Here is a 16795-nt window from a genome sequence, read left to right as displayed (position 1 = left end):
ACCCTAAATTACCATGTATGGTCACAAACCTTCCCTTTAAAGCTGCAAGAAATGTCACTCATTTCTGTCTGCCAACTTGGAGGAGTCAAAGAAGAATAAACTTTTGATCACCGAAGTGGAAGCAAAACAAGCCCTTAGCAATGGCTTGACAAGTAGAGGAAAAATATTGCTTGGGAGCAGGTTAGAGCTGGGATAAATTCTGCCTCATCTGAGTGCAGAACAGTTAATGAAACTAAAAAGAAATGGTTTGATTTGAAAACATTTTTATATTTTTTACAAAAGGGATAGAAGTGCAACAGGAGGAGGGCAGAGTGACTCTTCCCTGTCTGCTATGGACCAGCACATTGCCAGCTTAATTGGAGAGACCTCAGTGTCTGGCATCATTTGTGATGGTGATACTGAGGACCCTCTCCCAGACCCTGAAGCAATACCAGACACACCAACTGATGGTAAGTCAAGCTTTATTTTTCGCAACCATATTCAGACATGGACCACATCTAAATATTTTTTCTTGACAATAAACAAGTATAACAAAATTAATATAACAAAAATAACAAAACATGAAATCTTGACAGATGTGGGTGATTTTCCTGACTCCTCATCCCCAGGTCTACCAGAAGGGTGTCCTCTTTGGCGAGCGCTTCAGCTGCACCGCATGTTTTGACTGACGCAGTCCTGAAACAACAAGAAGAGATCAACACATCAATTATTGGACTCAAACAGCAGCTGGAGGATGTATGCAATGGCCTGAGAGAGAAATTAATTATTGAAATAAGTTGTTGAGTGTGTCAAACATGTGAGACAAATTCTGGTGCAATGTAAACGTGTTTGCCTTGTCGATTTGATTACAATATTTGGAAGAACAGATACTTAAAACCTTTGTATGATATTGACTCTGGTCCTCAGTGCCAGGGCTATGGGTGGTGGGAAACACTCCCTGTCAGGCATGGGCTCACTGGGTCTGGGTAGATCATTCAGTGGAATGCCATTTTTGATTGCAATGTTGTGGAGCACACTGCAAGCCTTGACAATGTAGCTAACATAAAAATGAATTTGCACATTGTATTCCATTCACATTATGGCATTTGAAGGAATGTCATTTCAGAGGCATACCGAGGCTGCTAGGCTGGTATTGCATGTGCCTCCTGTCCCAGACAAGCACAGCCAATGCCCTTTCAGCAGGCCTATGGTGCGCTCCACTGTTGTTCTTGTGTATGCGTGGGCTTGGTTGTACCTTGCATCTTGTTGGTTTGAGGCGTTTGTGAGGGGAGTCATCAGCCATGTTTTTAAATGGGTAGCCCCGGTTTCCTGCAGTTATGAAATTAACATTCAGATATTGTTTCTCAGTAGTCCATCATGGCAAATAAAACCTAGTAAATAAAACCCAAGTCAATTACCAATAAGCCATCCATCCTCAACATCTCCTTCCTAGAGGTTCAGGCCAACTGAACTGTTTTGCACATTGAATGAATCATGTGTCCCACCTGGCCACTTGGCCACTCCATTTAACAAAGCCAAATGTGAATCACAGATGACCTGCACATTGACAGAATGGAAATGATTGTCCAATGATTGTGCTTTTACTGCATTGTGGGTGCAGTCAATAGCTTCAATGACATTAGGAAATCCCTTTTCACTCTGGCCTGTTGCAGAGCAGTGTACAGAAACTGTATGTATTGCGGGGTCAATGAAATAGTGCCATGAAGGACTGCAGGCAATATTCGGCTCATGGTTGGTTGTGAAATGCCAGACCGATCCGCAATCTCCCATTGGAATGTTTCAGTGGTCAAAAATCCCAGGGTGGAGAGGACTTGGGTATGCACTGGGATGGCATTGGTGCGATTCAGCTCCCTTTCTAATACTGGAGAGAGTTGGTGGCAGAGATGCAATAAAATATGCTTTGGAAAACGCAATTTACTAATAAGCCAAGAGTTGCTCTCAGCAAAAAAATTGCACGCTCATTGAAAACACTCTCCCTGCGTAACGCAGCTTGTGCCAGATCCTCCAGCAATACAAGATTTGCCATTTTGGACAAGTCACAATGCCTCAGTGTTGCCTTTTATATTATTTAACTGGTTTAACCAAATTGCCTCCAACCTTTACATTCCACTCTCTTTCTAATTGACTTTATTATTCAATTAGGCTAAAATGGTTTCATGTTTTTTTTAATTCAATAGCACCCTGAGAAAACTATTAGTAGCTTAAGTGTCTATAAAAAATACATTAATAAACTATTAGTGTATTATTTTCTCTTCGTAGTTCATGGTTTGATTCAGTATGTCAATCCTTTCTCCATTTGGTGGATGGTATTTCATAACGATAACCCCCATCTCCACTTCCCCAAACGGCCCACAGACAATAAACAACTCATTGACCACTCAAGAGCACAGCATTCCTAGCATTATGGATCCCTCCTCCCCCACCATAGACTCCAACTCTGAACCCTTACCCCTGGACTCCTCTAATGTAATCCAGACCCTAGTTGAGTTCCACCATTGGGCCTGCAGTCAACCAGAAACCCTTGGTGTGATGGCAGTACTCCCAAACAGCCCAGTCAAGTTGTATAAACTTAGCAATGTTTCAGTTAAAATCTTGTATAGGAATTCCTATATCTTTCTTACCAACAGGAGGAGCCAGATCAGGAGTTAAGATTTGGACCGGCAGCTCTAGGGTCAAATGATGATGATGGGCCAAACCCCAAAAATACCCCATCTGAGCCCTCCCAAAAGTCGCCATGCCGTTGCCCGTCTGAGACCCCTGTACAACTGGAGCTTCAATACACCGACCCCAGTCCCAACCCCCACAGAAACCATTTTATTATAAATCCAGACCAAAATGCAAGGTGCTGGATTGGAATTTCCAGGGAAACAACAAACACAGGTGTTGGGAGGCTCCAATGTGAACAGAATCTCCCCATTCCACAACCCAAAGATACAAGTTGAAACCTACTCCGGGGCAACTCTTTACAATTTCACCAAGGTCCTGGAGAAAGCACCAGCACAGTGGTTCTCTCAGTGGGCATACAAAACTTCAATCAAGCAGATTGCATCCATGCACAATGAAGCCAGAGCCACTTTCCCCATTATTAACCACACACACCTCCTTTCTCCACACCAGATACAAAACCTCACCTCACATTGGACAACAACCACAGCAGACCTCATTTTTAAGAATTAGTGTCATCCACATTTAGAATAGGTTGTACACACATTTTGAATCACCCTAGCCGCACCACGTTGACTTCCCCCCCACCCTCCCTCCCCCAGTTCCGTCTTTAGATCCTCCAGCAGATGGAGAAGATCCCACTTCCTTATCCAACATCCAGCAGATGGAGAAGATCCCACTTCCTTATCCAACATCATGAACTTGTCAGTCTTTTCAACTTATAGCAGCACAGGCCTAACACCTGGAGAGAGGTTTTTCACATCCCATCAAATTAAACTGGGAGGAACTTCACATGGACACCCACAACTACCACAGAATACTTAAACGTTTAAACTATTTTGACTATGAGACAAATGACAACTACTTACAGTTGAAGTCAGAAGTTTACATACACCTTAGCCAAATACATTTAAACTCCTAAAAATTCCTAGTCTTAGGTCAGTTAGGATCACCACTTTATTTTAAGAATGTGAAATGTCAGAATAATAGTAGAGAGAATTATTTATTTCAGCTTTTATTTCTTTCATCACATTCCCAGTGGGTCAGACGTTTACAGACACTCAATTAGTATTTGGCAGCATTGACTTTAAATTGTTTAACTTGGGTCAAATGTTTTGGGTAGCCTTCCACAAGCTTCCCACAATATGTTGGGTGACTTTTGGCCCATTCCTCCTGACAGAGCTGGTGTAACTGAGTCAGGTTTGTAGACCTCCTTGCTCGCACACACGCTTTTCTGTTCTGCCCACAAATTTTCTATAGGATAAGGTCAGGGCATTGTGACGGCCACTCCAATACCTTGACTTTGTTGTCCTTAAGCCATTTTGCCACAACTTTGGAAGTATGCTTGGGGTGTCAGGGTAGCCTAGTGGTTAGAGCATTGGACTAGCAACCAGAAGGTTGAAAGTTCAAATCCCCAAGCTGACAATCTGTTGTTCTGCCCCTGAACAGGCAGTTAACCCACTGTTCCTAGGCCATCATTTAAAATAAGAATTTGTTCTTAACTGACTTGCTGAGTTAAATAAAATATAAAATCAGTGTCCATTTGGAAGACCCATTTGTGACCAAGCTTTAACTTCGTGACTGATGTCTTGAGATGTTGCTTCAATATATCCACATAATTTTCCTACCTCCATGATGCCATCTATTTTGTGAAGTGCACCAGTCCCTCCTGCAACAAAGCAACCACACAACATGATGCTGCCACCCCCATGCTTCACAGTTGGGATGGTGTTCTTCAGCTTGCAAGCCTCCCCCTTTTTCCTCCAAACGTAACGATGGTCATTACGGCCAAACAGTTCTATTTTTGTTTCATCAGACCAGAGGACATTTCTCCAAAAAGTACGTTCTTTGTCCCCATGTGCAGTTGCAAACTGTAGTCGGGCTTTTTTATGGCAGTTTTGGAGCAGTGGCTTCTTCCTTGCTGAGTGGCCTTTTTAGGACTTGTTTTACTGTGGATATAGATACTTTTTTACCCGTTTCCTCCAGCATCTTCACAAGGTCCTTGGCTGTTGTTCTGGGATTGATTTGCACTTTTCGCACCAAAGTACGTTCATCTCTAGGAGACAGAACGCGTCTCCTTCCTGAGCGGTATGACGGCTGCGTTGTCCCATGGTGTTTATACCTCCGTACTATTGTTTGTACAGATGAACGTGGTACCTTTAGGCGTTTGGAAATTGCTCCCAAGGATGAACCAGACTTGTGGAGGTCTACAATTTTATTTCTGAGGTCTTGGCTGATTTCTTTTGATTTTCCCATGATGTCAAGCAAAAAGGCACTGAATTTGAACATAGGCCTTGAAATAAATCCACAGGTACACCTCCAATTGACTCAAATGATGTCAATTAGCCTATCAGAAGCTTCTAAAGCCATGACATTTTCTGGAGTTTTCCAAGCTGTTTAAAGGCACATTCAACTTAGTGTATGTAAACTTCTGACCCACTGGAATTGTGATACAGTGATATAACCTGTCTGTAAACAATTATTGGAAAAGTTACTTGCGTCATGCACAAAGTAGATGTCCTAACCGACTTGCCAAAACTATAGTTTGTTAACAAGAAATTTGTTGAGTGGTTGAAAAACGGGTTTTAATGACTCCAACCGAAGTGTATGTAAACTTCCGACTTCAATTGTATATCTATAAACCGTGCCAATTCACAGTGCTAGTCATGTTAAAGTTAGCTGCTGAGGTGATTGAGAATTAGCATTAGCTCACACTCAGTGAAGATTTCAAATGACAACACTGGTGTCAAGTGTTTTTCAATTTTTTTATTTATTGAAATTTGTGTTATTTTTGTGAGCCATGTAATCTTTTCTGTGGACTTTCAGATGTTTGTGTGTTTTGGGGCATTCTCAATGATCGAGACATTGCTAGCTAGCTTGTTAGGTAGATTCAGTTGCTAGCCAATCAGCTAAGTGTACTTTTCAAGCCCTGATCTCATTGTTATGGCAACCAAATGGCAGCTAGCACAGTGAGAACAAGACCCTGCGCTGCAGAGGCAAAGCCAGGCCTATTTTGCATTTTTTGTGCAGATTTTATATGTATTTTTCCTGGATATTTCAACAACAAAAAAAATCCAACAAAATCGTATCTGAAGTTGAGTGCGTCCCTGTTGGGCTTCCCTGCATACCTGGATGAGAAGAGTGAGAGGATATGGGACCTGATGGAAAGGAATTTGGCCCCACCCTGCAGCCCGCTCCGAGGTCACTGCCCTCGACACCGGGCGAGTCACCCATCTGCCTCTATTGACGACGTTGATACAGGCACCACCAGACCTGTACTTCAGCCAGCCCATGCAGTTACCCTAGGCCTCCAGGGTGAAGATCAGTGTGCCACCACTGAACATTCTGTGTCTGGACATTCCTCTGAAAATCTCAGGCACTACAGTGGTGCTGCCCCAATCCAAAAGTGCAGACCTTCTAACACTACACACCCCACCCACCAAGTTCATGTCATGTGCTTTCCAGCTCAGCCAGGCAGAGACAGTCTGTTTAGAATAAACAAGGGCTGTTACATCATTGTTTTGTTGAATATGGGACAAGTGATCTGTTTTAAAATGATGAACCTGTTATGGGATTCTTAATGCTTTACCTGTTTGCTCTGCAAAGTGTTTTTAGAAAATGTTGTATTGTTCCCACCTTTAGTATAGGTGCCTGAAGGAACTCTGCACTGCTGGAGGGGGATAGTGTTGTGAATACAGATATACCCCGTTTATGTCCCGCCAACCATGTAGGGTGACTGACCATAGTGTTGGCCAATCACCAGTCAGCACCACATTCATGTTCTGTGTAACTGTCACTTGGGGCAGTTGATTTGATCTGTGCTGGAGCTAGTCCTTAAAAGTGTGTGTTTGTATACAATAAACATCAAGGAAGGAAGGTTTGTTGTGATCTTCCGCACACAACCTCCACAGCAACTGTACAGTGAGTTATTAGGTAGCTAGAGTCACAGTGCTAGCCAGGTTCAGGCTAGCTGTTGAGGTGATTGAGCATTAGCTAACGTGTTCTCACATTCAATGAAGATCTCAAAACATGTTCTGAGAAAAACACAGAACTGCTATGTATACAGTCAGTATTTGTTAGCATGAAATTAAAATAGGATGTCACGTATCTCATTATATCGAATGAGTCACATCTGGATTCAGAATTTGTCAAGATATGGTGCATATCCACAAACTACAAATATGCATTGGAAATGGCCTGTATTCTCTAGAATATCAAAAATGTGTAATGTAAAGATATCCTCTGATAGCAACCCTTTTCACCCAGTGTAATCTTGGCAAAACCATAGCCTTAAGTTCAACGCAGCCTTTGCCCTAACCTTCCCTGTGTGTGTGCTCGTGCATGCTATAGAAGAGTATTCATGTTGGCTAGTTTGACACTTCTATTAAAAGTGGATTCTGATGAAAAAATGATTAAATATGTAATGTACCACATAACAACTCTATATTAAAACATCAAAGCCATGTAAGAATTGCGTTGCTATCCTCCCCCTATTGACATGATCATGCAAGAACCCTTCTTGCACATTCCCCCTGTAGCCTTTTCCTTGCCTACAGCACATTTGAGAACTCATGTGAGACTCATTATTTGCAATATATTTTATTGGGAGTATTTCCAATGTATTTACACAGGTAAAATTAAGTTTAAACACAGAATCCTGACTAAAGTAGGCCTAGATCTGTAGGCGTCTGTATATTTACAGTAAAATAGTTCCAGTAAGATGAATGTTTGACTCAGAAATATTGCTAAGACAACATAATAGAAGCCTTAATTAGATAATACTGTAACGACCCTGGGTTTATAAGCGCAGAAATCGACTCAGCAGCACGAGCATGCTTTTTGCTGCACAGTCGATAGCGCGCCGGACCCTCGGGCTCGAAGGTCGAGGGTTCGAGACCTGCTCCCTGCCGGTTTCATTACAATACAATAAAACAGAGAATTTGGTCACGTCTACAAACATCGCGATATATTTTTCCCTTTCTGGTGCAAGGTCAGCTGATCAATTTGAATTCACAGTGGAAACCACAGAGTTTCTAAACCCAGAGACGCAACGTCGAGAGACTTCCCGGGAACGCAAACTTGGGAGACCAGGCTTGGGTTTGAGAAGTCCATGGGCGCGTTCGAGTCGATCACTTTTGTCAAGTTGTTGACTGTCATTGGTCGCCACCTTCCAAAGTGTGTTGCATTCTAGGGCAAAAGACTTTAAGACTTGAGTTTACATGTTGACTGCATGAACTTTACAAAAATCATGTGATCAGGTCATGAAGTTGACAGCAGTAGACTACAAGTTTCGGCATTTGCTCTTCACCAACTTCATTGTGTGAGGCTCTATTTTTATTAGGGTGTTTTTCTTTGACCAAGGTGAATGTGACCGAAGACATAAAAAGGGAACCAATTTTAAATCAGTCACATACACATGTTTGGCAGATGTTATTGAGGGTGTAGCGAAATGCTTGTGTTTCTAGCTCCAATTTGCCACAATTCATGTGTACAGTAAATATTTAAAACATGTATGTGATGTTTGAGGCCCTCTCTCTCTCTCACTAATTGATTGTATAATGTGCACACATATGATTTCAGTTTGTGTGTGATATGGCTGTTAGAGACATGTTTATTTCAACATTATAAATTAAACCTTTTATAAACGATGTTGCTGATGCTGATCTGAGTCTTGCTGTTAGAAACCCACATTAGTGTCACTGACACACTTTCACCGACTTTCATCTACAGTCTGTTGCTTTATACACGGAACCCAAACCAGCTGCGCACGTGCTCCATCTTGCATAAATGTATTTTGTTCCCCCACACCAAACACGATGACACGCAGGTTAAAATATCAAAACGAACTCTAACCCATTACATTAATTTGGGGACAGGTTGAAAAGCATTAAACATGTATGACAGCTAGCTAGCTAGCACTTGTTAGCTAATTTTTTCTATTTAGCTAGCTTGCTGTTGCTAGCTAATTTATCCTGGGATACAAACATTGAGTTGTTAATTTACCTGAAATGTAACAAGGTCCTCTACTCTGACAATTGATCCACACATAAACCTGTAAACCGAATCGTTTCTAGTCATCTCTTCTCCTTCTAGGCTTTTTCTTCTCTTGACTTTATATTGCGATTGACAACTTTCATAAATTAGGTGCATTATCGTCTTTCAGTCACCCATGTGGGTATAACCAATGAGGAGATGGCACATGGGTGCCTGCTTCTATAAACCAATGAGGAGATGTGTCTGTGTCACAAATAGAACTGACTTCTATTTTAGCCCGTGGCAACGCAGAGGTTTGTGAGCAGTGTGGGTGCAAGTTAGCCTTACAACTTAAACACGCCCAATGAGAGAATTGAAACAAATTTTTCTCGAAATCTGAAGGCACTACCTAGATTCGAGCTAATGTCTTAAGTAGCGGAACATGTTATTACTCCAGCCTCATGAAAGTGACACGTTTTCATTTTCGTCAAAAACAACTTTATATCGAAGGAGTGTCTTTTTGATGGCATGCACAAGCACATTTCGCCGAGACGACCTTTAGACCCGGTGAACGTGTTTCTGCGCACGCGCCTAGCTAACCAACGTCGCAATGACGTCGCCTACAACTTGATCAGGGAGAAGCAGGTACTGCATATCTTCATACTGTCTTTGGTAGGAACGACGCAGATGGCTGAGTAGCTAGCTACAGTAGCAAAATTAGCCAACAAAATAACACAATCACTGGTACAAGTGACACCTAACGTTGATCTCGACAGTTTCAGGTAATTTTCGGGAAATAGTTTAAATCGAATTACATTGCAGACAGTCCACGCAGATAATCTCTAACGTTAGCTACACAATGCTTTTTGAGCTAGCTATCTAGACAAATACTGAGCTACCGTTACTAGCTAGCTTGCTAACAAGCAAGTACCGAACATTCTAGTGGAGGCAGTCCTATATTAGCTAATAGCTAGCGTACATTAGGCTAGCTCGTTTATTAACTGACATTAGCCAGCTTGCTAACGTTTTCACAATTAATTAAATAAAGCCAACACATTAGTTTGCTATTTATAATTTCCTGGATCTGTCTCACTTCTGGCTAATAATTGTTATCTTCAGATCAGCTAGCTGGACAGCGCCAGTGTTCCGTCAATGCTTATTTACAACTGAACAAATGAGAGAAGAATTGTCATCTAACTAACCTAATTAACGTTACCTAGCTAACCTTAAGTCTGATAACTAAAATTAGCTTGATTCAGTTTAAACGTTTTAGCTTGCTAACTAGTTTTGATGTTAACGTCTTTACTGCACATATCAAAACAGCTTACGAACATGTCACGCTTTGCTTGCAAGCCAAGTGACTGTCTTCTTCTGCCTGTTAATCTGTGAACATATTCTCAGATCACTAGCCTTAGCATCCAGGATTTCACTAAATCTGTCATTATGAAACCATTTTTTCAAGAGGCACAGAGATCAAGTTGGCCTAAACCTGAATGAACTAGAACTAAGCAGCATTGTATCATTCTTGCCATTTCAAGTGGGCTTGCAATGTCAGGGTGCCAGAAGATATTCATTAAACGGTGTCTTTGTGTTTTTCTTTTCAGGGATAAACCAGAGTCAAGAAGATGGCTGACACAGAGCAAACAAGTGCTCCTCCTCCCCCTCAATTAGGGACAGTGGTGAGTAATCATGCACTTCTACTTCATAAAATTGTATTTGTTAGGCTGGATTTATACTCCACTACACATACTCTGTAATGTAGAACCTCCACTCTACACACATTTCACTGCATGTCATAGGTTGTAACTTTACGCACGCTCTTGTGACATTTTCTTACCTTGAATGTTTGGTGGAGGATAAATCCAGCCTGAAGCCTAATTTAGTTGAATTGCAAAAACATGCAAATGTGTGCAGCCCCAGATTTGTAGTGCAACGCAAGGGAAACCATTTTTATTTATTCAGTTGCATCCCTACATTGCGTCATTGCAGTAAGGTAGACATTCTTTTTTTTTCTCACATTTGGGCTTACTTTGAAATACAGACAGGGTACGTGCTACGCCACTGCTCATAACTATAAGAAATCTAAGATATGTCAAATAAATTATATGCAGCTCAGGGCACCAGCAATGTATTTGGTTTAATAACTTGCTAACAAAGTGGCTAGATGTCAAGCTTCTTGGTTACAGCAGAGACTATCAAGATCACTGTTGCCTAAATTGTTTTTGCGCCCCTTGTGTGCACATTCGGTAATGCTGTATACCCCGGTATGGTACAAAAACTGTATGAAAATCTGGATTACAGCAACCCTAGTTTTCATACTGATACTGTATAGGCCTATGATTGTGATCCGACAGTGCATGGTGATTTTACAGTGGATGATTTAGTCTAGTTTTTAAAATCTTATGAACTTGAATGTACTCTTCTTTTTTTCCCCCCACAGCAATTCATGTTGGCTAACAAACTAGAGACGGCAATGTGGCTCTCGCGGCTCTTCACCGTCTATTGCTCAGTAATGTTCATTCTACCTCTCTTAGGGTAAGGGTCAATGCTCCAATTGTTTGCTTTGTCTATATGTCTATTTAGAAAGTAATACTGTATGACAGGGACTGGTCATTGGGTTTGGTTTTCTACTGCAGTTTGGGTTTTGCATTATTGTTAATATTTACTCAGTTCCAGGGATAATATTTTTCTTCGTGGGCACATAGCAATATAGCAACAATACCTGACAGAGACAACCAATGCATAACTGCTAAATGAACAGATGTATTACTAATGAGATTATCTAATGTCTGGAATGATCACCCGATCCCACCACATATTCACTTTTGTAGCATTTTGTGATCAAAACTGTTCCACCATTTTGATATACTCCAAAATGTATACTGGATGAAAATATGAATCCAACATGTAAAGTGTTGGTCCTGGGTTTCATGAGTTGAAATTAAATTAAAGATCCCAGAAATGTTCCATATGCCCAAAAAGCTTTTGTCTCAATTTCCCCCCACATTTGTTTACATCACTGTTAGTGAGCATTTCTCCTTTGCCAAGATAATCCATACACCTGACAGGTGTGGCTCATGAGCATTACCTCACCTCATTAGCATTACACAGGTGCACCTTGTTCTGGGGGACAATAAAATGTGCTGTTTTATCACAACACAATGCCACAGATGTCTAGTTTTGAGGAAGCTTGTATTTGGCATGCTGACTGCAGGAATATCCATCAAGGCTGTTGCCAGAGAATTGATGTTAATTTCCATACCATAAGCCGCCTCCAAAGTTGTTTTAGAGAATTTGTCAGTACGTCCAACTGGCCTGACAACCGCAGACCACGTGTAACCACACCAGCACAGGACCTCCACATCTATTTTCTTTACCTTTGGGATCATCTCAGACCAACCACCTGGACAGCTGATGAATCTGAGGAGTATTTGTCTGTAATAAAGCCCTGTTTTGGGGGGGAAACAAATTCTGATGGGCTGTGCCTGGCTCCCCAGTGGGTGGGCCTATGCCTTCCCAAGCCCACCCTACCCAGTCGTGAAATCCATAGATTACGACCTAATATACACTGCTCAAAAAAATAAAGGGAACACTAAAATAACACATCCTAGATCTGAATGAATTATTCTTATTAAATACTTTTTTCTTTACATAGTTTGTGATTTTGTTGTCAGCACATTCAACTATCAATGGAAATCAAATGTATCAACCCATGGAGGTTTGGATTTGGAGTTTCACTCAAAATTAGAATGGAAAACCACACTACAGGCTGATCCAACTTTGATGTAATGTCCTTAAAAACAAGTCAAAATGAGGCTCAGTAGTGTGTGTGGCCTCCACGTGCCTGTATGACCTCCCGACAACGCCTGAGCATGCTCCTGATGAGGTGAAGGATGGTCCCCTGAGGGATCTCCTCCCAGACCTGGACGGAAGCATCCGCCAACTCCTGGACAGTCTGTGGTGCAACGTGGCGTTGGTGGATGGAGCGAGACATGATGTCCCAGATGTGCTCAATTGGATTCAGGTCTGGGGAACGGACGGGCCAGTCCATAGCATCAATGCTTTCCTCTTGCAGGAACTGCTGACACACACCAGCCACATGAGGTCTAGCATTGTCTTGCATTAGGAGGAACCCAGGGCCAACTGCACCAGCATATGGTCTCACAAGGGGTCTGAGGATCTCATCTCGGAACCTAATGGCAGTCAGGCTACCTCTGGCGGGCACATGGAGGGCTGTGCGGCCCCCCAAAGAAATGCCCCCCCACACCATGACTGACCCACCGCCAAACCGGTCATGCTGGATGATGTTGCAGGCAGCAGAACGTTCTCCACGTCGTCTCCAGACTCTGTCACATGTGCTCAGTGTGAACCTGCTTTCATCTATGAAGAGCACAGGGCGCCAGTGGCAAATTTGCCAATCTTAGTGTTCTCTGGCAAATGTCCTGCACGGTGTTGGGCTGTGGACGTTAGGCCCTCATACCACCCTCATGGATTCTGTTTCTGACCGTTTGAGCAGACACATGCACATTTGTGGCCTGCTGGAGGTCATTTTGCAGGGCTCTGGCAGTGCTCCTCCTGCTCCTCCTTGCACAAAGGCGGAGATAGCGGTCCTGCTGCTGGGTTGTTGCCCTCCTATGGCCTCCTCCACGTCTCCTGATGTACTGGCCTGTCTCCTGGTAGCGCCTCCATGCTCTGGACACTACCCCGACAGACACCGCAAACCTTCTTGCCACAGCTCACATTGATGTCCCATCCTGGATGAGCTGCACTACCTGAGCCACTTGTGTGGGTTGTAGACTCCGTCTCATGCTACCACTAGAGTGAAAGCACCGCTAGCATTCAAAAGTATCCAAAACATCAGCCAGGAAGCATAGGAACTGAGAAGTGGTCTGTGGTCACCACCTGCAGAACCACTCCTTTATTGGGGGTGTCTTGCTAAATGCCTATAATTTCCACCTGTTGTCTATTCCATTTGCACAACAGCATGTGAAATTTATTGTCAATCAGTGTTGCTTCCTAAGTGGACAGTTTGATTTCACAGAAGTGTGATTGACTTGGAGTTACATTGTGTTGTTTAAGTGTTCCCTTTTATTTTTTTGAGCAGTGTATTTGTTTAAATTGACTGATTTCCTTATGAACTGTAACTCAGTGAAATTGTTGAATTTAAAAATAAAAAAATTGTACAGTATAGTTTAAAAATGTATGTATTTCACCATTATTTAGCCAGGCTAGTTGAGAACAAGTTTACAACTGCGACCTGGTCAAGAATAAAGCAAAGCAGTTCGACACATACAACACAGTTACACATGGAATAAACAAACAGTCAATAATACAGTAGAAATAAATCTATATACAGTGTGTGCAAATGAGGTAAGGCAATAAATAGGCCATGGTGGCGAAGTAATTACAATATACCCATTAAACACTGGAGTGATTGATGTGCAAGTAGAGATATTTAACCAGTCTTGAGTTCCCTCAGAGTAATTCATTTCTCTTTCTTTTTGACATATTCCAGACCTCAGGCGGCTGCCAATTTCTATCAGCGTGCGCTGCTGGCCAACGCCCTCACTAGTGCTCTGCGGCTACACCAGCGGCTTCCTCACTTCCAGCTCAGCAGAGCCTTCCTAGCCCAGGCACTCCAAGAGGACAGCTGTCACTACCTGCTATACTCCCTCATCCTGGTCAACTCTTACCCCATTACAAGTATCCTCTCAACCATAGATAAAGGCCTTATCACCATAGTATCACCATGCCTTGGTTGTTGTCATAATGGTCTCTGATAAAGCTAGAGTTTGGTATATCACCAACAAACTGGTTTGGGGAGAAGGCCAATTGTGTTGCAGGAAGGTTTTGCAGTGCTTTGGGGTCGTGGTTTCAGTTATGCAAACCTACTAAACCTATTAACAAGAAGGTATTGCTTGACAACACTATTTGATGCTGACCTTAAATGTGTTTATTTTGCATTGTACATTTTTAATGCTGTGTGCCACTTAACCGCAGTCTACAGTGAGCATATTCCCAGTCTTCCTCTTCTCATTGCTTCATGCAACCACCTACACAAAGAAGGTTCTTGATGTAAGTATCCCTTTGATTCCAAAACATTTCAATGTTTGTGAAGCCATTAAAAAGTCAGTTTGGTAAAGCATAACCAACACTTGAAAAATTGTATTTCATAAAATACCCTTCTACCTGTTTTGGTTAGGTAAAATAGTAATTTTGCACATTTCTCCTCATTAGCCATTTCCTATTTTAGGGCATTAATGGAAAATGTACAGTGTGTAAGGTCCTGATGTGTATAATTCCCCTTTTAGGCAATGGGCCCCAATAGCCTTCTCTTCATGAGGAACTTCCTCAACAAGCTCTCGGCCAACCAGCAGAACATCCTGAAGTTCATCGCCTGCAATGAGATCTTCCTCATGCCAGCCACCATATTCATGCTCTTCAGGTATGTTTCTATTTCTTGGTAAATTTGTCAGCACATTTGTATGGTACCTTAAGACTGAAGTCAGATTAGGGTTTTTCCTTCTTGATGTCTTACAATACCACTATGAACTGAGATGAACTCTTGGTTACTCCAGTCACTTGATTAACTCTTGGTCTTTGTGTTTACAGTGGCCAGGGAAGCTTGCTGCAGCCTTTCATTTACTACAGGTTTCTAACTCTCCGCTATACATCAAGGAGAAACCCATATTGCCGGTAAGTAGCCTCATTTGAATTTTGTGCAGAAATGTTAATATGTAGGATAATTGTACAATAACAAATATGGCGAATTGTGTGTTTCTAGGTATATGATGTTGATTAAATCATTTCTCAAACCATCTTGTCCCCCTATTTCCTAATCTCCCTGTCCACCCCTCCCAGCACCCTGTTCTCAGAGCTGCGGATTCTGCTGGAACATTTCGTCATGAAGCCTGCCTGCCCCGCCTTCTTCAGAAAGATGTGCCTCAACAGTATCTCCTTTATGAGCCGCCTGGCCCCCACCGCAGTGTGATCTTACTTCCTGTTCCCACACAACCATAGTTTGTACTGTAAGGGGCGTGGCAGCATTTCCACTCGAGCGGGATGGACGAACAACAACTTTGAGAGCAAGGGAAAAAACCATTTGAATGTTAGTCTGGTCTGTCTTCCTGCTGCTCTGTTCATACGCTACAGCGGAGGCTGAGACTCGGACTGCGACGCACTGAAAACTGATTGTTTTCAATATGGCTTTATGGAACGGCCGAACACTCACTCCCCCTTTTCTCTCTCGCTCTCTTTGGGAATAAACACCAGCTGACTATTTGATGTGTTCTACTTCTAAGGATTGACCATGTGATGGTTAAATGTCTGTCATGTAAAATACTTGTTCTTATCTTTAAATAAAATACTAACTTCTGAGATTAGATAGTTAAATTGTACTATACATCGTTGCAGTCTATTTTTTAACAGCCAAATATTGTGCTTTTCAAAGGCAATGTCAGTTGCTCTGTATTTTATTTTTTACATCCACTAATTCCATTTTATGTTGTTTTTCTTACACGAAAAGCATTGGTTATGATTTTGTTTTAACACATTTGTACTCTTACGAATTTGAAAAGTGATCTATCTATGCCATGTAATTCACTATTTAAAAAAAATGTGTTGGTAGTTGAGGCAGTGTCAAAAGGGCCCTGAAATGAGAATTTATGGCTGAAATTAATCAGTTTCACTATACCAGCATTTCCTCAGTCTGCACATGATATGCAGTAAATGGGAAGGAAGGATTAGGCTGGTTTCAAATTCAAGTTTATATTTGCATTTTTAATAGGTTTTCTAATTGAACATATTTTTTACCTTTATTTAAACAGGCAAGTCAATTAAACACGTTCTTATTTTCAATGACAGCCTGGGAACAGTGGGTTAACTGCCTGTTCAGGCGCAGAACGACAGATTTGTACCTTGTCAGCTCGGGGGTTTGAACTCGCAACCTTCCGGTTACTAGTCCAACGCTCTAACCACTAAACTACCCTGCCGCCCCATGTTAAATGTCTTTATTTAACTTGTAGAGAAAAGATGTTTGTATAGCTGGAATAAATTTCTCCATTCTATTCAATCAAAAAAAGTGAAAGAAATTACCTTGAATGAGATTTATAACCTCCATATTCACTAATATAAACATGATTCGTATCAATTAGTATTC

General features: G+C 41.9%; 1 protein-coding gene across 2 annotated transcripts; it reads left to right on the top strand.

Moving 5' to 3' along the window:
• The first annotated feature begins 8939 nt into the window (after positions 1-8939).
• tmem33 (transmembrane protein 33) lies at positions 8940-16034 on the top strand. Of its 2 annotated transcripts, none has more exons than XM_046296637.1 (8): positions 8940-9282; positions 10242-10316; positions 11078-11172; positions 14153-14340; positions 14645-14712; positions 14949-15082; positions 15250-15333; positions 15499-16034. In XM_046296637.1, exons 2-8 carry the CDS (start codon positions 10263-10265, stop codon positions 15626-15628), a joined length of 753 nt encoding a protein of 250 aa, XP_046152593.1. In that variant the 5' UTR covers positions 8940-9282; positions 10242-10262; the 3' UTR covers positions 15629-16034. The 2 variants fall into 2 exon arrangements, with proteins under 2 accessions (XP_046152593.1, XP_046152592.1); XM_046296636.1 differs by lacking the exon at positions 8940-9282 and adding an exon at positions 9286-9419.
• The last annotated feature ends 761 nt before the right edge of the window (positions 16035-16795 follow it).

Source organism: Oncorhynchus gorbuscha, linkage group LG13 (assembly GCF_021184085.1).
Source record: "Oncorhynchus gorbuscha isolate QuinsamMale2020 ecotype Even-year linkage group LG13, OgorEven_v1.0, whole genome shotgun sequence".
NCBI lineage: Eukaryota > Metazoa > Chordata > Actinopteri > Salmoniformes > Salmonidae > Oncorhynchus > Oncorhynchus gorbuscha.
Note: the sequence above shows the minus strand (reverse complement) of the source record. Positions and strands in the feature narration are given on the sequence as shown.